This window comes from Colletotrichum acutatum (genome assembly GCF_030867785.1).
Source record: "Colletotrichum acutatum strain CBS 112980 chromosome Unknown BDZ83scaffold_1, whole genome shotgun sequence".
Classification (NCBI taxonomy): domain Eukaryota; kingdom Fungi; phylum Ascomycota; class Sordariomycetes; order Glomerellales; family Glomerellaceae; genus Colletotrichum; species Colletotrichum acutatum.
This window is the reverse complement of record NW_026848995.1, coordinates 643,767-665,583: the sequence shown is the minus strand read 5'-3', so window position 1 is coordinate 665,583 and position 21,817 is coordinate 643,767. Positions and strand designations below refer to the sequence as shown.

Genomic DNA, 21,817 nt, shown 5'->3' with positions numbered 1-21,817 from the left:
TGGTGGTGGCGGCGATACATGAACACAAGCGAGCAGGTTGGCCCCTTCCGCCGTTGATCTTTCGTAACGTAGCTAAACAGACGTATGGATCTCGCAACACATTTGAAGCACACTCTCTCTAGCTATTTTGTGGCCTCCTGCGATGAGCGTTGTCAAGGTTGGCTGTGGTTTGTGGCTGTGTGCTGGGCAGCACCGTCGTGCCTCGTGTTTTTGAGGCCACCACATTACGGGTTATAAGAAGCCAAGCCAGAGCCAAGATATTCACCTGAGAATCAAATCTTGCCCAAGAATCCTCAGCAATCTTGACACAGCCACCAAAGGCGAACATCTTCCATATCGTGGAATCCGCCAACGTTGTGCAAAAGACGCGCGGTCAAAAGCAGGGTTGAGTGGCAGCCCGTCAAAAGATTCCTCTGGCGTTGCCATTGTTCTCGGGCGTATCAGTGTCGCAGCCAGCCAAGATGCTTTGACGAATCACACGACGGACTAGTACGTGACGTAGAGGGTCGATCGGCTTTTTTTGCCGGTTGAGACAACAGAACGGCGCCAGACCGCCGCGGCCGGGAGCCTCCAGATTGCCGAGAGCGGCGCTGGGGAACCAAGAGCGGCTGTCCGGCATCTTCGGCTGGCATGGAAGGAGTCAGGGTGATTGTTGAAGAATTGATTATTCAGATTGGTGCAGCACGCAACATTCCGGACGAGACCAGATCAGTTTCGCCGGGAAATGCGTTGGCTACCGGCAAGGGTAGAGCAGTAAAATTGCCAACCGTAGGTGTGGGAGATGGCCCCTGTTCCGGTGGATCTGGCTCAGGGAGCAGCCAATGTTTCAATGACGTCTGCTTGGGCACCCGCGTTTGTGAGGGGAACCTAGCGCTGGTACTCTCAATGTACCTTTTGCTTCAGGGTGCCTAAGTCCGGACGCCGGAGGAAGTTTGCAAAGTAGCATCGCGACGACAAGTGGGAAAGCCAGAAAACCCAATGGTATGCTGGGTGATTCCGAATTGATCAGCAAGTCGGCTGCAGACATGAGGTCCCTGAGAGGCTTGTTGCCATCTGAAGGGATAGCAAACCTGATGAGGTATGAAGTCGGGATGCCAAGGACGGGCGGAGGTCAAGTCATCGGTACTAGAAGGGAAGGGTCTGGTCGCTAGAAGCCTTTCCCGCTGATTGACTTGTAGCGGGAGAGACATCGTGGGATCCCGAGTGCTGATGATGGTGCCAGCCAGTATCCATCTCGATTTGGTACAGCGAAAGGCACTGGCCCTTGCGGAGGATAGCAGCACGGAGGCCACGCAATGTGCGCTTTCCATGGTCGAGCGCCAAGTGGGCGGTCTGAGAGTGCGCGTCCAGGCTATTGGCGGCCATATGCAGTCGAGCGTCTTGCAGCGGTGCTGTTTGGTAAAGGCGTCGATTTGAGCCGCAGACCACCAATTTAGCGTCGTACTACGTGCGCAAATGGTTCGATCTTATGCTGTGCCTTGAAGCAATGATGCAAAGCCGCCCATGTGTTTTCCCTCCAAAAATCCTGCCAACCCCGTGGTGCTGAGAAGGATACTCTCTGAGACGCAAATTGTGCTTTTTCTTCTTCTTTTTCTTCTTCTTCTTCTTCTTTCTTTTTTGATATTGAGCGAAGCGTTATACATGTATAACGACCGTCGATCGTATAGTAGAGAACCACGCGATAGGTGCCGTCAAACCGGGAGACCCGAGAGAGTGAATGCCGAGAACGACCGGGCGGGCGTGGTCGAGCTGTCACGCACATCGGCTGGTGCAAAACGTCTGGAACTGTCGGCACAACTTGCCCATGACTGGAGACCGGGCCCGTGTGGTGGGAGAAACTCAAAATCCCAAGTGGAAAAAGAGGAGGTGTGAGAGACTGCGATGCGACGAAGCTAGGAGGAAAACTTCACCATCGAGGACTGGTTGTAATCAGATCAGGCATCGTGGTACGGATACCGTTGTTACAGACGATGGACCAAAGAAGATTCGTCCACTCTGTTGGTCACCTGAACGGAGAGATGCTGGCGTCCGCATCCGAAGGCGGCGACGGCAACGCCCAGAGCAGTTGGTGACCCTTTTGATCTTCCCTCTTTCTCTTCTACGCTAAGACACACGGTACGTAGATGGTAGTAGTCTGCTATTTTAGCGGGAGTGAATCAGAAGGAGGCCACGAATCGTTCCCCGGATGAGAGGACTAAGAAGACCATTCTCCTGGGGCTATCAATGTGGAACGGGCCCATCATGTTGGCCTATGAGGTTTCAGAGCCGGTGAGAGAAAGGCAGAAGGAAAGCGGGTGCAATAGTGATTTGAGCCGATCTGGCGAGGATGGGAAGCGGGAGCCGGCACGGGGGAACTGGGTAGGTCGTTGAAAGATCAGACAAGCTTTCAAGGGAATCGAGGCAACGAAAAAGCTTAGCCATGATGACCAGCGATCCGATGGGTGTCGAGCAAGGGATTGGGCTGGGGATGCCGCGTATCCGTGGGCGTGTGATGTGCAGGCTAAGACGGCACGGCGGGGGACATGTAATGAGACTGTTTTACTTTTTCCTTTGATTGTTTGTGGCATGCGGTGACCGTCACCAACGGCAAGAGCGGCACCAAAATGATTGATTTGCGGATGGAAACGGCTGTGGTTTGTCCATTTTCTTTCTGTATGCGTATCAACGTCGAGTACTAGTCGCGTGAGCAAATGCAGGGCTGCAGGCACAGGGTCTTTTGAGACTATTTGGGGCCAATTATAGTATAGACAAAGCCGCTTTGGTGGTTGAAATTATTGTTGGTTTGATCTGCCCGCCGGCATCCCGTAATAGTTGTGTGGGAATTTGTGGTAAGTGATGGTTGTTGTGTCGTGATAAGAGCTCGGTTCTTCGGCTCGTTGAATGCGCTGGTATGATGTCGTTGGAGTTGGTGCATGCCGGGCCTCGACACACTACACACGCAAGCGACAAATTCCATGTTGTGCGGGGGGTTTGGCTGGGGTGAGCAGCTCCCGTGAGCCGTCAAAGGAACGGGAAGTCAGAAACGATCTGTTGATGTCCATATCCAGGTGCTTTGCTGGTGGTAGACGAAAGGACTCGAGGGTCTCATCTGAGACAGATTTAGGTAGAGTCAGAGTCAGTCAGAAGGGAAGGAGCACCCAGTAGCAATTGGAAGTGCCTTCCACTCATTTCTTAGGTAAGGTGTGTGTGTGTGTGAGGTAAGGTAGGTGGTCGAGGTACATCAACAGGTACTCGCCGGTACATGTCTTCTCTCCCGTTTCCCTTACTTCCGAGTGGTCCGCCGTGTTTCTCTTGCCTTGTCCAGCTTGGGGTGTTGTACCCTACAGCTTTACTCGCTCTGAAGCCTGAGTTGTGAGGTGTGGTTGACAGCCTCCTGAGTCCTGACTGGCTACCGGGGGAACTTTCACCAGTCTCCATCGCGATCCACTCCACCATCTTTGCCAGCCTATCCGTACGGTGCCGTACGGTGCCGTACTTGCGAACCGATTGGCTGCATCTTTGTGTCCAATTCCATCCGCGCATCATCAGAGTCTCCCGACTGTCTTGACTCTGTTGCTGCATTTGCGCCGTATTCAACCTGGAACGCTCTCCAGTCGACTGGTGTCCATAATCTGCTGTTCATGTTACTGATTGGTACTCAAGCCCACTCCTCACAAGTCGTTGTCAAGTGCATCATGTAACGCCCATTTCCCATTGGAATTACCAAAGCAGAAGACAGCCCGCGTATTGAAGAATGTACTCCGTAAACGCCAGCCGGAACGCCAGCGGTAACGACTGGGCAGATAGCCCACGAACCGTGTGTGGTGGCCACGGGCAATGGAAGACGAAGCAGCTTAACAGCCAACGAAAGGTACATCAATAGTACCTGCTCTGACTTCTCTGGGACGGCCGGGTAGTGACCAACAACGAGGACGAGGGCAAGTGCAAGTGAAGTGCAAGTGCGAGGACAGGGCAGGGAGGCTGTGCATCAGTTCACTCGCCCCTACTTTACATATAGAGCCCGGCCAGCTTAGGTATGCGTAAAGTACCTTGCGTCTTACTTTTTAGTGCCCGACGCTGCAGGCTGCTGATGACCCGATACCTCCGATTTGGCTACGGATACTTCTCCGTCCTCGTCACTCTTGTACTGCGTATGGAGCACTTTGTACATTCTGCCCCATGCTCCAGCCATTTGGTCCTCAGTCTGTCTGCCCGGTCGTTCAAAGTCATCCACCATGCCACCCGGCCACCACCCTTCCTTCTCTCCCCAAACTCCCCCAACACCACCACCACACACATACCGAGTACACACACTCTCTTCATAGTACACACCCGACTCCCACACCCAACTCTCTCACCCCCCGACCTGGAACCTGAACCTGGACCTGGACCTGGACCTGACCTTGCTTTCCCTTTGACCTGATCAGTTTGTACGAATACAGAGCGCACCTGCAGCAAGCGCACTGGGAACGACCTGACCTGAACCCCGCTTGGCATTGAAAATCGCGCCTGCCCCAGCTCGCTGACCTCCCATTCAATCGCTTCTCTCTCAGCTCGCCTTTTGATCACCTTCTGCTTGCCATTTCACCAATCTCATCCCTTTCGCCTCAGATCGCGACTCGACCCTGTCCTGAGCATTCACATTGTAGCATTCGCCTTGGATCGACTCATTACGCACTACTACTTCTCGTTCGCCATATTGAGACCGAGTCAGCCTTGAGTCCCTTAACCAAGACCCCGACGACACCGATTTCCCGGGCATTTCCGTCTCGCTCGTTTGTTGGCTATCCCACCTGAAAGCTGGTGTTCATTCCACTTTCCGAGCAGCCACCCACGATTTATTCACACCAGGTTGATGGTTCCAATGCCCTCAACCCGTTCGTTGAACATGTGAGGGAAGCATGTGTAAGTCGCTATATGCCCTTTTCATTTTCTGTACAATACACAATAGAAAATCATGCCTTTTGTCATTTTGCCCATAGTAAGCAGGTAAACGAACGCCTGTCGTGCTCTCCCTTTTTCGCGGCGGCCAAGAGGTGCCAAAATCCCCCGGTCTTGGCACAACTCACTGACGTCTCACAGCTCTCGAACAGATTCGAAATGTCGTGTATGTCTCAGCAAAACTTCTTTAAGATGCCCGCTGCTTTCGATGCTATCGTCCCCGTATTCCTCATTGATGCGCACGCTTCTCTGCTGCTTTCCCGTTGACTCCTTCATCATCTCGTCGCATCACGTTGCTGCTGCCTTGGCCCGCGTCACTGTGCCTCGCAGCGCCTCTGTGGGCAGACCTTGGCGCGAATGCCTCACCACCCGCATTTCCCCAACCACTTGCGTATCTTCCACCACCAGCTGACCTTTCCACAGTCTGCTGTTCAGTAACCCTGTTTGGTCGGGCGCAAACACCGTTCCCTCGACTCTTATTAAGAACATCACCTCTCTGTCGGTATGTCTCGTCGCCACCATATCCATACCAAGTCTTGATCTAAACCAAGTGCACAGAGCAAGGTAGCCTACCAGGACACCATCACAGCAAACCTCACCACGCTGAGCACGACAAATACCGAAACGCAGGATGGCATCATCCGAGGTCTGCTATACGTCCCCGATCTTAGCGTCACAAACCCGTGTTTCGAGCAGCAGTACGACATAATCCCCCGAAATGCCACGACACAGGCAGAACTTCCTCCTACCAACTATAACCTAATTGCCATTGCGCCATGGTTCAATGCGACCTGCACCAAGGCCTATCTTGCATCCGCGCGCCTCGATCCCATCCGCGCCTTCATCTTTTACCGGCCCAACAATTCGACGAACGAACCACAAGGCGCTGATTCCCCGATATGGGATCTCGAAGATGGAGATGCCTGGCGAACCCAGAACCGCTTCCCGATTTTTGCCGTGCCAGGCGCTGAGGGCACCAAATTTATGAAGCAGCTTAGCCTGTATTCTGGGAACATTTCCGAAATTCCTTACGGAGAGGAAATACAGGAGATCTATGACCCCCACGATAATGATTACGTCCGCATATGGACAGAGCTAACCATCAAGGACCGCGACAGTGTCCCTGCCATGTGGACATGGATTCTCACGGTGGTTGGCGTAGTGATTTTCATCATCGCCTGTCTATCACTTACGATGCACCTCGTACAGAGAAGACGAAGAATTTCGCTACGAAGAAGGGTACTGAGCGGCGAGGTTGATCTGGAAGCGATGGGAATCAAACGAGTAACCGTACCCGTGGATCACGTCAAGGGCTTTCCACTTTTCACCTACAGTTTCCAGCCGGAAATGATCAGCACACCTTCTACCACAAGGCCACCCAAATCCGTAAGGTCACCGCGAAGCATGCGGACTGACCAGCGAACAATATCCGAATCCGCCGTCCCGAGATCGAGGGCCCGAAGAGCCAGCGTCAACAGCTCAAAAAGCACCGTCGCCACAAACTATCAGCCCCAATGCCACATTTGCTTGGAGAATTACGTCGACCGGGACTCCGTCATCCGCGAATTGCCATGCGGTCATATCTTTCACCCCGAGTGTATCGACGAGTTTCTCAGTCTCAACAGCTCACTGTGCCCAATCTGTAAGAGGAACATGCTGCCACCGAATTACTGTCCCAAGATTACCAATGGTATGGTACGCCGTGAGAGAGCTATTCGACGATTGAGGGAACGGGTAGTATTTGACGAGTCAGACGACGAGGAGGGGGAAGTGAAAAGCAAGCGTTGGGGCAAGCGGCTATTCGGCACGGACAAAGCGGCGTCATCCCCGACAGAAACGCCCATGACGCCCGTTCTGACTTCAAAGTCCCCGAAAACAGTCCAGGAGTCAGCAAATGTCGACACTTCTGTGGATCTTGAGGCTGCACCCCTGTCCTCTACACAACGCGCCCTCGAACCGACCCAAGAGGAGCAAGAAGATTTGGACCAACCCTCAAGCCAATCTGAAGGTCAAGGCCCGCCACATCCGCAACCTCAGCCGCCCAGACAAGCTGCTGTAGCTCCGGCTACGCATCAGAATAAACGCCGAAAAGCAGGTGGATTGCGGCTCCATATGCCTGGATCAGACTCACATCAGAACCATCCACGGCCTGAAGGACGCAAGAGCCCGTCTCAGCTGGCAAGAGCGCGAATGAGAGCGCTTGCTGGTACACCCTTCGACGACCCAGACGGTCGCAACCCGGCGTGTAAGTACAAATTATATGCGACATCTAGAATGCGTTCTGACTTTGGTTGCAGGGAAACGCTATGTCGTCAAGGTTTTCCCAGGATTTTCGTGACAGTTGCATGCACTGGAAGCATGTCATCAAATTCGGAGTTGCATGGTGTAATGGCGTTTAGGATCAGGTAGTAGGACTGCCTTTGGAACTTTTGACAGGCAAGCAAGGGAATATCATGATGCATATCTACGACACTCCCTGGTACCCACCTCTGAGGGAGGTGGCGAGGAGACTTTCACTTCACAACCACGACGATAGACTCGGCGGGCTCAGAATTGCCCTCGGATTGCTACATTTTGGCACGGAACGTTACTCTTGGGTTGCTGTAAAGAGCCCAAGCTTTTGGACTGGATATACCCCATCGGCACGGTTAAGCATCAACGGCGATTTGGAGGAGGGCATGAATTGAAAAAGTTACGTAGAAATCAGTGACGGCAGCTGCGCACTGCTCAGACCAGATAGTCTCGCGTCGGGCAAGCGGGCAATGAAATCAAAACTTGAGACCTGTCACGGTCTAAAATACAACTTCGTTACGGTATATGACCTGAATGTGGAAAGAGGATATCCAATTCGGACTAGATTCTATCAATTTGCCTTACAAAATACAAGACTTCTCCCCACGTGGTATTTTCGCTATTGTCGTTTCATCCGAATCATGGTATATGCCAGCTTTCATCTCATTTATTTCGCCAAGCCGGGCCAACTGATCGTCTCAATCACTTTCAGTTATGCATTATAAATGCCCGAAATCTTAACTTTCATCCACTCGTCATGTCTTGGCAATTCCATTTGTCGCCGAATTCCTTACTCCATTCTCCATCCACCCTCATTATGAACGCCCCTCAATGAGCTTGTCATCCTCTTTTGCGCCTCCTCTGGCCAGTGCTTCGCGAATACGGTCGTTTTCAGCGGCGCGAATCCGCTGACGAGCGTCCTCGAGTCGTTCGACTCCACGGTCAATAGTCTCAATGTGGACCGTCAACGGGATTGCTATGGTCGAATCACGCACAAGCTCGGGAGCGGCAACGCGGTCGCGGAGGTCACCCAACCCGGCCTGGATCTTCTCAAGGTCCACAATGAGAGCCGATATCTGCGCAACAGCCGTGACGCGCTGCCTATCCACCTGGCGCAGGAGGGAGAGCTGAGCGTTAAGATTATGCAGGCGTTTGTTATTCGCACCGACAAGAGTCCACAACGTCCAGAGAACCTCGTCGCGACGGGATTTGACCGAGTTCGACGAGCGAGTGACGATTTCGTAAATCTGGTTCAGGTTCTCCTCCGCCTTTGTGAGTAGAAGCAGAACCCCTTGCGCTTCTACTATGAGAGAGGAGATCCGGTCAGAGACGAGGGCGGTGTGCTCAATGTATTTGTCGAGAAGGGTCCGTTCGGAGAAGGGCGTCACTGTGGGAGTAAAGGGGTAGAAGAGCCAGCTGGACCATTGGGAAACCAGTCCCACATCCGTAGTCTCTGATGCAGAGAGGGTATCAAGATAGCGAGATGTCCAACGGTTGATCGAGATAACGGAGTCGACGGCGGATCCCACATGAACGTTGAACTTTTGTAAGTCAGAAGCCGTCAAGCGGGCGGTATCGATATACTCGTTGAACTCGTACACCAGCTCATCTCGCTGTGGCAATTCCGAGTACCGAACCATAGTGCGTAGATCGCGTATCGAAGACTCGGAACGCTTCATCTCCATTGGCAGTGATACGCCATCGGCACTGCGTTCGAGGACTTGCTCGAATTGTGACTGGACGTTCATGAGGTCGTCAAACTCAACGTTGGCAGACTCAGACCCTGACTCTTTGCCTCCGTCTGGTGAAGTAGTGAACGAGGGGCAGAACGGGAGATCTAGGTATGCTGCGCCCGGGATACGGCAGAGCGGTGAGAGCGATGTTGTGATTGACTTGGTGACCATATTTTGAAGCATTATGGAGGCGCCAAAGAAGAGCCAGACTGCCAGACATAGCGCCAGTGGCTTTTGAATATAGCCAAGGGCCATGCCAATGACGTTGAAAATCCATGCCAAAATGTTGAAGGCCGCACCTGGGAGAGACTCTGACAGGCGCTCCGTGACGGTCTTGGGCTCAGCCGGTTCATTGTAGTAACCCCTCACTCTTCTGGGGTCGCCACGTCTGGCAGATGTAGGACTTCCAGTGCTGGCTTGGCGAATCGCACGACGCCGCACGTCCTGCTGCTGATATGAGACGTCGCTGGGGCGAATGGTCCGCGAGGAGTGACCGCTACTGTGTTGGGGGCTGGTTCCAGTCCCCGAAGTAGAGCTAAAGCGCATGGATGGCATGATGAACTCCGGTTCGGGAGATCGGTTGGGGTCTCGTCGTACGGTGGGTTGAAATGGTGAGCGAAGGATGACTCGCTCATCATCCGCCTTATTCATGAAATCTTGAACGCTGTGGTGCGACTCCTGAGAACCGCCGATGCTGAATGATTGCGACGGAAGTTGTGACGGCTCCGTCAGGAAGCCATCGTCCTCCTCCAGGTCGTTAAGAATGGACGTGTCGAAGCTGTCATTTTCGCCGCCTTCTACCAAGCGCCAAGAACTCTCGACGGGTAGGTCTTGTTGACGATGTGCAGGCATCGTGCCTGATGATATTGGTGAAGCCTTTAGGCTGTGGCTGAGAGGGACGTTTTCTGTGTCTCAACCAGACAGGGAAGAGTATTGTGTCGTGTCAAGAGATGGTGTTCCGTCCATGGGCAAGTCAATTATTTACTATTGGATTTTGGAGTGTAGACGATCTCGCGACGCGCCGAGCGCGTAGAGTGGCGAAGTTCACCGCAAGGGTTGAGACGTCGTAGCTGCCTTTATACAAGGCACAATGTTGATGATTCCGGATATTATGTCCGTACTAGTGAGTCATTCGACGGGAGCTAGTAACAGAAACGGGTATAACGGTTGTTGGCCAAGAATAGGCAGAGACAAAGGACGATCAAGGCTTGTTGATGTTTAGAGAAGGTTTACAGACGTCCCAAACATATCAATCTCTGGCGTCATAGGCTCCAGCATCTGCCCCTTGCATGCGCAGCAGCTGTCGTGGGGGACAGCTTCAGGTGGGTAGCTTCTCCGCTGAATCCGCTGAAATGGCAGCAGCAGGGACCATGTGGCAGCGTGACTCGACATTTGATAAGCTTCGCTTCCCCTTGTCGTCACATGGACGTCCAGCGATAAGACGGGCGGGAACCTGGAAGGGGTGCAGCACGAGCACGGTAACACCCCACGCCTCTCTTGCCAGAACGGATCCCGGTGAAACATAATACCGCTGATCCGGGGGAAGGTACCTTATGACGGGTGGAAGGGACGGGACCGGACTACACACACGACAGTGAGGTGGATACCAAGGCTTTGCCCCACTTGGCTCCGGCGCGATTCCACCACCCACTTGAGGAAAATGGCCATTACCTCTACTTAGCCACGCTTTCTTTCAACGCCCATACAACTCCTGTAATATTCACAAATCGAGAATCGCGTCGCGCGCGCCGGAAAATCACTCATCGCAATTCACTTGCGCACAAATTGCCCACGATGTCGACTGGTATGGATCAACGCGAGCTTGAGTCCTGCATCAAGCAGCTCAACAAGGTCGTACAAGCCAACGAGCCTCCTGCGACCGCTCTTGCTCTCCTTGAACGACTCAAGAAGGAGGCTGCCCCTACGGAGGAGATGCTTCGGGTATGTCGCGGCTTGCACTGTTTCATCGTCATGGGCATACGTTTCTGTTCACCTTGTTTGCTAGTACGACGGAACGTAACTGACCTCGTTTGTACTCGACCAGTCTAGCAGAGCAGGTGTCTTCGTCGGCAAGCTTCGCCAGAACTCGAACAAGGAAATTGCTCGCGCCGCTACAGAGCTCGTCCACAAGTGGAAGAAGCTGGTCGAAGCCGAGAAGCAGGGCAAGATCAAGAAGGGATCATCTCCGGCTGCTCCGTCCCCGACCCAGGCCCCGGCTCCGAAGCCGTCTTCGTCGTCTGCGCTGAACCAACCCTTCAAGGGCAATACCGAGGCTCGCCGCGCTAAGGCCGATGGCGCCGACGTGAAGCGCACTAATGACGCTGTTCGCGATTCCTGCATCGAACTCCTCTATAATGGCCTCGCATACCGATCCACCGCTTCCGTCAACGATGTTTTGAACAAGGCCATCGAGGTTGAGTTGGCTGCCCACGGCCATTTCAAGGGTGTCACCAAGGAGTACCGTGAGAAGCTGCGCTCCCTGTTTAGCAACCTTAAGGTCAAGAGCAACCGCCAGCTTGGCGTCAATGTCATGGAAGGCAAGATCACTCCCGCTCGGTTCGTGGTCATGACGCACGAGGAGCTCAAGTCGGAAGAGCAGAGGAAGAAGGAGGATGCTCTGCAGCAGGAGAACATGAAGAAGGCCCAGGTTCCCATGGCTGAGAAGAGTATCAGCGATGCTCTCAAGTGCGGCAAGTGTGGCCAGAAGAAAGTCAGCTACAGTCAGGCGCAGACTCGCAGTGCTGATGAACCGATGACGACATTTTGCGAGTGTACCGTATGCGGTAACCGCTGGAAGGTTTGTTGACCCTTATTTGATTCTCTTCGCCGACTATGCTAACCAAGTCTCAGTTCTCTTGAGCGTACGATTCTGGAGAGGAAGTTTCGATTTTTTCAACCGACGGCGTGATTTTCACTTATACCCCGTTATTGAAGCACGGGATGATGGTCCTGCATTTGGCACTCGGGAGTGCGGGCTTGGTTGGTATGGAGTTGGGGAAGAGGAAAGGTCCTCGGTATTTTCTCCTTTATTGATTCTGTTTGCTCTGCCCTTGAACATTAAAAGCTTCGGGCATCAGACGCATGTGTGGCTATCGACAACCGGTTTCACGGAGAGCGAATTACACTTTAGATAGGGGGCTTGATAAGTCCATAGCCATGTGGCCTGTACTAGGTTGAGGCACGGGAGCAATCGAGATCTTGCAAAGTGCCTAACTGGCATTGGCTCACTACCTTATTACACCGCCTCGGGTCTTGCCGTATTCACTTGAAGCGCTCTCTATCTCATGACCTCATGACGCCACATGATGTACTTTCCACGCGTGTCCTTGTCGCCGCTGCTGGTGGGTATATAGGGGGAATCAGAAGAAGACTTTCTGCAGTGGACATTGCGACAACCGAGTGTTCATCCAGTACACATGGTGGTAGACCTGCAGCCATTTGTGGCCTATGCGGAAATAAAGTAGCAAAGCAGTGTAGAGAAAGAGTTAATCTATTAGTAGTCTGTATCATTACTTTTTCGCCGGGTCGATCTTGAGCACTGAGAACAGATCCGCCGAGTGATCGTCCTCCTCCAACCCCATTGCCGCCACGTGCTTCCAAAACTTGCTGAGATGCCTCGTGCCAGAGTCGCATAGGATGGTGACGACCTGGCTCCCCTCGGGAAGCCTCGAAGCAGCCACGACCGCCGCAACGCAGTTGACCGCGCTGCTGCTGCCGGCAAAAATGCCGTCGTTCTCCACCAGCCACCTCGCCATGCGGCACGCCTGCTCGTCCGTGACCTTGATCGCGTCGTCGATGAGCTCCCTGCCGGCCTCAAAATTCTCCGTGACGCGGTTGATGCCGATGCCCTCTACAATGGTGTCGACCTGCGTCCGCCGCCGCGTGCCCTCCTTCTCGGTACTCGAGTACATGACGCCGTGCCGGATCTTGTTGTACAGCCCGCTGCCCTGGGGGTCCGCCAGCACGACCTGCAGACCCGGCACGTTGGCCTCCTCCTTGAGGTACTTGGCCACGCCCGCGATGGTGCCGCCCGTCCCCGCGCCTGCGACAAAGGCGTCCAGCTTTCCGCTGGTCTGGTACACAATCTCCGGGCCCGTGGTGTGCAGGTGCGCCGCAAAGTTGGCCGGGTTCTCAAACTGGTCCGCAAAGTACCCGACGCTGCCGTCGCCGGCCTTGGCGGCGTGCTCCAGCGCGCGGCGGCGGGCGAGGTTGACAAAGTGCTCCGGCGACGCGATCGGCGCCGGGTCCACGCGCTCGACAGTGGCGCCCAGGTGACGGAGCAGATCGACCTTTTCCATGGCCATGTCGTTGGGCATGCAAATGTGCGCGCGGTAGCCCCTCGCGCGGGCGAGCGTCGCCAGAGAGATGCCCGTGCTCCCGACGGTGCCCTCGTAGATGGTGTCGCCGCGACCCGGGACGAGCTGGCCCGCGGCCTCGGCGCCCTCGATCATGGACAGCGCGACGCGGTCCTTGGGCGTGTTGCCGGCCGCGTTCAGGAACTCTGCCTTTGCGAGGATCACGCGCCCTGTGGCCTCGCTGAGGGAGCGGATCTTGATGAGGGGCGTGTTGCCGATGGCGCCCGCCACGCCGTCCGCGATCAACGGTGGGTTCCAGGCGGAACCGCCGAGTGTGGTGAGGAGAGCGGCGGCCGCCGCTTCATCGGCTTCGGATGCAGTCTCGTGGTCTTCGAGCTGTACGGGCGGGCCCCAAAAGATGCTGCTACGCCGCGAGGGGTCTGCAGAGGACCCGCCAGCGGTGGTGGTGTTGCGCGCGCGGCGGTTGCGACGGCGCTGGTACCGGCGTTCGAGGTCCGGATAAAAGTCTTTGAAGCCCAGGGTGACGAGGATGCCGGCCGTGAAGGCAAGCGCTAGGGCGGCTGAGCCATAGGCTTTGGGATGGTTACTCAGAGACATGTTGTCTGTGTCATGTGTCGTAATCCATCGTCCGCGTTCCTTTTTCCGCGAGCTCTTTTTGTTGTCGTCGTCGTGTATCTCTCGACGAGATGTGGTTGCGGTATCGGAAAACAAAAACACTGACAGGTGCTCTGCGCATGAATTTCAACCATCTTATTCTACAGGGGATTTGCCCGCTAAACTGGAGGTGATGTCATTTTAGCTCTTCTAGACCCCTGCCTTTCAGCCTCAACGGTGCCTCTGTACCCGTCCACCGCGCTGTGCCTGCAGGTTCCTCAGGCGTTAAGACTTCCGTCGGTGCATCCCTTGGCAGGGGACCATGGCGGTGGAGCTGTACGGGAACGGGCATGTGCGCTATGGCGGATTAACAGCTGCCCCGTGGTATAAGGGAGCTCGGGCCATGCTCGAACCTCTGTCAAACCGAAGATTCGCGATTTGCAACGGTTTTGTTGACTTTCCCCAATCGACCCCCATTTCGCCCTGCCGAGTACTCGTCCCGCTCGACCATCGAAATCCTCGTCTCGGGATGGATTCCCCCGCCGTCACTCGTCTCTTCCGTGAGCTCTTCCGCCGGCCCGCGTGTCAATCCCGGCGACAATGCACGACCGCCGCCGGCATTCCGGCTCTAAGCCATCACCACCAACGGCCTCGTGTCCAACATAACCACAGCGGCAGCGTAGCAGCCCCAGCATCATCCTCCTCCTCCTCAAGAGCGGCCAATGTCTCTGCGGTACCTCAGCAACGGCGACATTACGCCGTCAAGACCACGTCCGAGAGGCAGGAAAAGACAAACGAGTCAAGATGGCAACAGCGGACCTCCCTCTTCCCGAGTGACCGCGCCGACGAGTTCGACACCTACCCGACCCTCAACGCCCGCGACCTGGCCGCCCGCTCGACCCGCCCGCGCAAGGCTAAGATGCTCACCCGCGATTTCATCGAGGACAGCCTCTACAACCCGGCCTACGGCTACTTCTCCACCCAGGCCGTCATCTTCTCCCCCGGCCAGCCCTTCGACTTCCCCTCCTTCCGCGACGAGCCGCATTTTTACCGCGAGCTTGGCCAGCGCTACACCGAATTCGAGGACGACCTCGACGACAAAGAGGGCGTCAACGACGCCCGCCCGCTCTGGCACACGCCCACCGAGCTCTTCCGCCCGTACTACGGCGAGGCCATCGCCCGCTACCTCGTCTCAAACTACCGCCTCACGACGTACCCCTACCACGACCTCATCATCTACGAGATGGGCGCCGGCCGCGGCACCCTCATGCTCAACATCCTCGACTACATCCGCGACCTCGACCCCCAGGTCTACGCCCGCACCCAGTACCGCATCATCGAAATCTCCCCCGCGCTCGCCTCCCTCCAGCGTCACCACCTCCTCTCCACCGCCGACTCCCGCGGCCACGCCTCCAAAGTCGAAATCATCAACCAGTCTATCTTCTCCTGGTCCGAACGCGTCCCTTCTCCTTGCTTCTTCCTCGCCATGGAGGTCTTTGACAACTTCTCCCACGACGTCGTACGCTACGACCTCGCCACGGAAGAACCCCTACAAGGCTCCGTCCTCGTCGACGCAGACAACGACCTCTACGAGTTCTACTCCCCGGACCTTGACCCCGTCCTCGCCCGCTTCCTCCGCGTCCGCCACGCCGCCACGGGTGGACGCTACCCCCTCCCCTACCCGGCCAACCGCGTCCTCCGCCACCTCAAGTCGCGCATGCCGCTCATGCCGAACCTCTCGGAACCAGAGTACATCCCGACCCGCCTCATGCAGTTCTTCGACGTGCTGGAAAAGTACTTCCCCGGCCACCGCCTCGTCACGAGTGACTTCCACTCGCTGCCCGACGCCATACCGGGCCTCAACGCCCCCGTCGTCCAGACCCGGTACGAGCGCACGACGGTGCCCGTGACGACGCCTTTGGTACGTTCAATAACCACACGAACATGATGAATGCCGTTGCTAACAAAAAGGGCACACAGGTCCACCAAGGCTATTTCGACATCATGTTCCCGACAGACTTCCTAACCATGGAGGCCATGTACCAGGCCATCACGGGCAAGCTTACGAGGCTCATGTCGCATGGTGACTTTATGCAACGATGGGCGTTCCTCGAAGACACCCAAACGCGCAGCGGGGAGAACCCTCTGCTGAGCTACTACCAGAACGCAAGTGTGCTGGTAACTGTATAAAACAAATGTAGAAAAGAAAAAGAACATATACCCCTTTAGACTACGGAAAGTTCCGGAACACAGGCAACACGCAATTCTGCTGTTTTAACTTTGTTCAGATTGTCTTCCCTAATTTTGTTGGAATACATAGAGAGGAACAAGAGGCTCATCATGCCAGTGATCTACTCCTTTTCCTACCTTGGACATGCTCGAAATCGCAGCATATCCAGTTTTCGCCCACACTCCCGTCCATCTAGACCCCGTGAAAAGTAAATTGGTTGCCAGACATGTTGCAGCACATCAGCGGGATATCTCTGTCGCTCAAATATTGAGCTTCTCCTTCAGCCACTTCTCTGCCTCGGCAACAGCCTCATCCAGCTTCTCGGCGTTGGTGCCCTGTCCTTGGCGGGTAGGCTCCTTGCCACCAGACTTGCCTCCAATCACTCCACTGACCTGAGAAGCCCACTGCTCGGCGGTAACGCCTTGTGAGGACAGGTGCTGAATTGCATGTTAGCTTGTACTTCTATATTCTTACGAGGGGTCCAACTTACAGTGCCAACGTAGACGCCGTGGGCAACGGCACCCTCGTTCTTGCTTCCACCAAACAGGTAGACAGAGCGCTCCTTGTCCTTGGACTGGAAGTGCTTCACAACCTCGCCAATAGCCTTGGCGTTGGCGGAGATCGGGAGCTGACCAACGAACCACTTGGAGTCCTTGTTCTTCTCGAAATGCGCAGCAACGGTGTCGAGCGCAGTCTTGGACTCGGCCTTTTGGCGCTTCTTTTGCTCATCGGTGACGGACTTGACAATCTTGTCGAAGCGCTTCTTGATATCCTCCTTGGTGAGAGTGGAGATAGTCAATTGGTTGAGTGCATGCTGGGTCGACTTGATCTCCTGCTCCTTCTCGGGGCCAAAGGCAAGTGCCTCAAGTGCATCGAGACGCTTGGAGAACTCAGCAGCCTCGCGTTGCACTTGGTGAGCAGCATCGCCAGTGTAGGCGATGATGCGACGGATACCCTTGGCAATACCGCTCTCCTCAACGATGACAAGGTCCTTGATGAGGCCGGTCTGCTCAACGTGAGTACCTCCGCAGAACTCCACGCTGACCTTGCGCCACTCTGCGTTCTTGGGGTTTGCGAGGAGGGTGTCAACATCAACGCCGACAGACACAACGCGAACGGGGTTGGGGTATGTCTCGCCAAAGACGGCACGAACACCCTCAATTCCCTTGGCAAGATCGAGGTCTACCTCCTTTGAGTAGATCTTGCCATTTTGGCGGATGTAGGCGTTGGAGAAGTCCTCAATCTTCTTGATCTCGGGGATAGTCACACCGGTCTTGTGGGAGAAGTCGAAACGCAGCTTCTCGTTGTCGACCAGAGAGCCCTTCTGATTGATGTCATCGCCGAGAACTTCTCGGAGGGAGTGGTTGAGGATGTGAGTGCCAGTGTGGTTGTTGCGGATGGGTGATCTTCTCAGCTCGTCGTACTCGCAGATGACCTCGTTGCCAGAGGACAAGTTGCCGTCCTCGAGATATCCACTGTGGACAATGTAACCACCAAAGTTCTGAACATCGAGAACCTTGAACTCGGCGACACCATCAATGACAATGCGACCAGAATCGGCGACCTGACCACCAGACTCAGCATAAAAGTTGGTCTTGTCGAGCAACAGACCCAAGGGAGTGTTCTCGGCGATACCCTCAGTTGACTTGATGAAACCCTTGCCGTCGTAGATCAGCTGCACCTTGGCCTTTGAGTCACCCTTGACAAACTTGGCCTCATCGTCCGTTCTCGCAATGTTGAGCTGCTGCTCAAGCTCAGCAATTTGGTGGACATTCAGCTTGGCGAAAGTCTGGGCAGCGTTCTTGACGACCTTGCTAGCCTCGCGGGCCTTCTCCTGGGCAACCTTGACCTCCTCGTCGTCGATGTCGAGCTTACGCTCCTCGGCCATCAGCTTTGTAAGATCCACAGGGAATCCGAAGGTGTCGTAGAGTCTCCAAACCTCCGCGCCAGTGAGCTTCTTCTCGCCCTTCTTGATGGCAGCATTGGCGAACTTCTCGAATTGAGCCTCGCCACGGTCAAGGGTACGGGCAAAGGCCGCCTCTTCCTCATCGAGGATCTCAATGATATCCTGCTGCTTCTTGACAATCTCGGGGAACTGTTCGCCCATCTGATCGACAAGAGCAGGAAGAATCTTGGAGAAGAAGGATCCAATCTCGGCGTTGAAGTACTTGCGCGCGTAGCGGACACCGCGGCGGAGCACTCTGCGGAGGACGTATCCGCGGCCGTCATTGTTGGGGACAGCACCATCAGACATGGAGAAGGTCAGAAGACGGATGTGGTCAGCAATGACACGGTAGGCAGTGTCGATTCCGTCAGCATCGTCGGCTCCGTACTTATCAGTGTAGGGCCTGGCGCCAGTAACTTCCTCAATCCTCTTGAAGAGGGGCGTGAAGATATCGGTGGCGTAGTTGGAAACGGTATCCTGGAGAGCGGAGACGAGACGCTCGAAACCCATGCCAGTATCAACGTGCTTGGCGGGGAGAGACTTGAGTGACTTATCGGCCTGGCGGTCGTATTGGATGAAAACGTTGTTCCAGATCTCCACGACCATCGGGTCATCCTCGTTCACCAAGTGAGCGGCGTTGCGGCCGCCGCCAACCTTGTCGTAGTGGACCTCACTGCAGGGACCGCAAGGGCCTTGGTCACCCATCTCCCAGAAATTGTCCTTCATGTTGCCGGGCAAGATGTGGTCGTCGGGGACACCAACGGATTGCCACAGGCTCTTGGCCTCCAGATCGGGCTCGAGACCCATCTCAGGGTTGCCCTCGAAGTAAGAGACGTACAAGCGGGCAGGATCCAGACCATAGACCTTGGTCAAGAGCTCCCATGACATCTCAATGGCCTCCTTCTTGAAGTAATCTCCAAAGGACCAGTTGCCCAGCATCTCGAAGAATGTGTGGTGGTAGCTGTCCTTGCCGACATCGTCAAGATCGTTGTGCTTGCCACCGGCGCGAATGCACTTTTGGGAGTCGGTCGCACGCTTGAGAGGGTACATGGGATCCGACTTTGAGATCGTTCCGAGGAAGATGGGCTTAAATTGGTTCATGCCCGCATTGGTGAAGAGCAAGGTGGGGTCATTGTGAGGGACGACGGAAGAAGAGGGCACTGAGATAAAGCAGAGATGGTTAGCCAATTGGCACTTTTGAAGCAAACTTGAGAAGCGCAATGTCTAGATGGAAGATGGAAGAGTTATACTCCTCTATCGCGCCGTGCAGCGGGGGCAAAGGGGGAAGTCGGTGACAACATACCGATCGTGTGGCCCCTCTTCTCGAAGAACTCGAGGAAAGTCTTGCGCACAACGGCGCCGGGCCACTTTGGCTCAGCCATGACTTGGGTGGGCAAGGTCGAAGTAGAGTGAAAGCGCCTATAAGGAAAAGTAGCACTCGATGCGATGAGTCCAGACGGTGAGTGGGTATCTGTCCTGGATCCAACCGACGCTCGAGTCCTCTTGGAAAAAGTGTTTGTTGATGGTGATGAGGGGAGGGATGATGTTTTATCAGGGTCGGCACAGCTGTGACTCTTTTGGCGGGATGAGCTGCTTGCTAGCGCGGCAGCTACATTGCTTCGGGGTAGGAGGGGCAGCGGCGTCCGTGCCAGTGGCAGTGGCAGAGATAGTGATAGCTGGGGCGATAGCGGCGGCGGGCCTGGTTGCGGGTGGTGGTGCCGATGCAGATGCGGGTGCGGCGAGGGGTGGTGGTGGTGGTCCAGGTCTGGTGCTGTTGCTGGAACTGGAGCTGGTGGTCCGGTGGTGCTGTCGTGGAAACTTCTACAAGAGTGAGTCAAAGCCAGTACAAAAGCGCCAGAGCTCCCCGGCAGTCGCAGCCGATGCTCAAGGCTACTTCGTCCGCCACAGCTGAAAGCCAGAGAAGAACGCGTCTGCGCCCGCGCCCCTCGTACGAGCACAGCAGCATTAGCAGTAGCGAAGGTCATCCCTCCTCCGCTTCCTTCCAAGTTCCCCCTCACCCCTTAGAGTATATATCGACGAATTGGATCTGCTCAGGAGAGAGAGCAAGCCAGCGAGCGAGCTCTACCGGTACTAGAACCGTCCACGGATCTCCTCTTTTCCTCTTCTTTCCCCCTTCTTTTTGCTGATTCAAACCGCAACTCTCTCTCCTCTCTTCTTACCAACGAAACGTAAAAAAGACAACCAACACTGGCAAAAGTTGTTTTCCGATTCTCGCCGTCCAAAGACCCTAGCTCACCAAAGACATTTGAGACTTTGGATTGACTTTGGGCCCGCGTTCTTCGCTTCGCGACGGGATATTCCCTACCCTTCCGGAAACGGCGATTCGATATCAGCCGTACCGTACCTTTCTCTCGCTCTTCTCTCTCTCAAGCTCACTTTTGAGTGAACCTCGGACCCGATTGGCAGCACCTCTGTTACGCCCGCTACTCAGTTGCGCCTGTCGTGTCTCTCTTTGCTGCAATTCTAGTGGCCGCTTCGGGAGTTTGGACAATTGAACATCGCCTTTGTTTCCGGATATTATCGTCGTTGTCGTCGGTCAGCAGCTCTGCGGACCAGGGAGCTGGTAGTGCTAATAGGAGTGGTACACCAGAAGAAGCGGTCGGACGAGAGGCAGAGAGGAAAGAGGGAAAGTTCCAGCAAAAGTCGCCGAAATATGCTACTGCACGGGACCCAATCTCCCTCCCACGCCCTGGAGGCGGATCAGCACCAGCACCAGCATCAGCATCCTCAGGCGAGGCAGCTAAGGCGCAAACGAAAAGCTGAGTCCCAAGACAACGAACGTTTATCCAAAAGGCTCAGTCTTCTGAATTTAGGTAAGTCAACTGCCACAACACGAGCCCACGACAATATAAGCTTTCTTTCCGCTTTCATACTCACGCATCATGCAGAGAAGAATGGCCAGAAGCTCTACGTGCCCGTGGAGGAGCCGACTCCGTCTTCAAGCATTCCAATCCCCGCAGACTCGTCGTCAGCATCCACATCTCCTCCCACCACCCGTCGTCGACGTCGTGATCGCAAACCGTCCGTCGATGAAGAAGTGATGCAGCTCGACGACTCCAAGCACAAGGTCTACATCTACAACATTGATGATGAGTTGTCTTCCTCCGAAAGCGAACCCGACGAGGGTAAGCTCGTCTTTCTCCCGGACATTGAGAAGCACCTCCGCCAGACGCGCATTCCTCCCTCCATTTTCGCCAATGACGAAGGCCAACTCGCTGGCATGCAGGTGGTTCTCTACAACGAGCCCGCATCCTTGACGGTACCTCGTGAGCAGGACAGTGTTCGCAAGGCCATCGTAGAGTCGCGCGCCCGCATGCGCGAGAGACAGCGTCTCGAGCGTGAAGGTAGAGGCGCCCCGGTGCAGATGCCTCCGCCCTTCGTCTCTCAGCAACCCGTAGACGCCATCATTCCGGGCCCCCTAACCCCGACCGGGATGTCGGCACCTGTAGACTACGATCCCGACGCCATGGATATGGACTAGGAGACTCTTGAAGGCAAGTAATGATTGTGTATTTTATGACGATACCCTACGCCGTCACGAATGGGCACGTGTTATTGCAAGACCCCTGGCATCTTTAGCCAGGTCGGCGAGGCGTTTTCATTGGTATCATTTCGATTCATGTTGGTAGAAGTTACTACTTTGTACAATTGACAACAGTTATTTGTTAAAGCATCCAGCTGCCATCTGTTTAGATATGCAGCCTCGATGTGTGAGATCTGACAGCTTCTTGACGGAGAAGTCACTTCCTGGTGAATTCCCATCTTG

At 55.0% G+C, this 21,817-nt stretch overlaps 7 protein-coding genes across 7 annotated transcripts; 4 read left to right on the top strand and 3 right to left on the bottom strand.

Moving 5' to 3' along the window:
- Positions 1-4,678: 4,678 nt before the first annotated feature.
- BDZ83DRAFT_6439 (uncharacterized protein) lies at positions 4,679-7,470 on the top strand. Its single transcript, XM_060509705.1, has 5 exons — positions 4,679-4,884; positions 5,062-5,086; positions 5,344-5,422; positions 5,479-7,165; positions 7,218-7,470. Exons 1-5 carry the CDS (start codon positions 4,881-4,883, stop codon positions 7,256-7,258), a joined length of 1,836 nt encoding a protein of 611 aa, XP_060371892.1. The 5' UTR covers positions 4,679-4,880; the 3' UTR covers positions 7,259-7,470.
- Positions 7,471-8,027: 557 nt separating this feature from the next.
- On the bottom strand, positions 8,028-9,797 carry BDZ83DRAFT_564025 (uncharacterized protein; the record flags this gene model as incomplete). The annotated part of the gene is made up of 1 exon (XM_060503599.1): positions 8,028-9,797. The coding sequence occupies one exon, from the start codon at positions 9,795-9,797 to the stop codon at positions 8,028-8,030; it is 1,770 nt and encodes a 589-aa protein (XP_060371891.1).
- Positions 9,798-10,739: 942 nt separating this feature from the next.
- BDZ83DRAFT_746240 (transcription elongation factor S-II) lies at positions 10,740-11,804 on the top strand (the record flags this gene model as incomplete). The annotated part of the gene is made up of 3 exons (XM_060513238.1): positions 10,740-10,886; positions 10,990-11,742; positions 11,796-11,804. The coding sequence occupies 3 exons, from the start codon at positions 10,740-10,742 to the stop codon at positions 11,802-11,804; spliced, it is 909 nt and encodes a 302-aa protein (XP_060371890.1).
- Positions 11,805-12,425: 621 nt separating this feature from the next.
- Positions 12,426-14,294, bottom strand: BDZ83DRAFT_596884 (pyridoxal-phosphate dependent enzyme). Its single transcript, XM_060506873.1, has one exon. It carries the CDS (start codon positions 13,856-13,858, stop codon positions 12,455-12,457), a length of 1,404 nt encoding a protein of 467 aa, XP_060371889.1. The 5' UTR covers positions 13,859-14,294; the 3' UTR covers positions 12,426-12,454.
- A 90-nt stretch (positions 14,295-14,384) lies between these two features.
- On the top strand, positions 14,385-16,045 carry BDZ83DRAFT_564118 (S-adenosyl-L-methionine-dependent methyltransferase; the record flags this gene model as incomplete). Its single annotated transcript, XM_060503610.1, has 2 exons — positions 14,385-15,776; positions 15,836-16,045. 2 exons carry the CDS (start codon positions 14,385-14,387, stop codon positions 16,043-16,045), a joined length of 1,602 nt encoding a protein of 533 aa, XP_060371888.1.
- A 300-nt stretch (positions 16,046-16,345) lies between these two features.
- Positions 16,346-19,412, bottom strand: BDZ83DRAFT_746237 (alanyl-tRNA synthetase; the record flags this gene model as incomplete). Its single annotated transcript, XM_060513237.1, has 3 exons — positions 16,346-16,522; positions 16,576-19,190; positions 19,334-19,412. The coding sequence occupies 3 exons, from the start codon at positions 19,410-19,412 to the stop codon at positions 16,346-16,348; spliced, it is 2,871 nt and encodes a 956-aa protein (XP_060371887.1).
- Positions 19,413-20,704: 1,292 nt separating this feature from the next.
- Positions 20,705-21,532, top strand: BDZ83DRAFT_746236 (uncharacterized protein; the record flags this gene model as incomplete). The annotated part of the gene is made up of 2 exons (XM_060513236.1): positions 20,705-20,864; positions 20,940-21,532. The coding sequence occupies 2 exons, from the start codon at positions 20,705-20,707 to the stop codon at positions 21,530-21,532; spliced, it is 753 nt and encodes a 250-aa protein (XP_060371886.1).
- Positions 21,533-21,817: the final 285 nt, after the last annotated feature.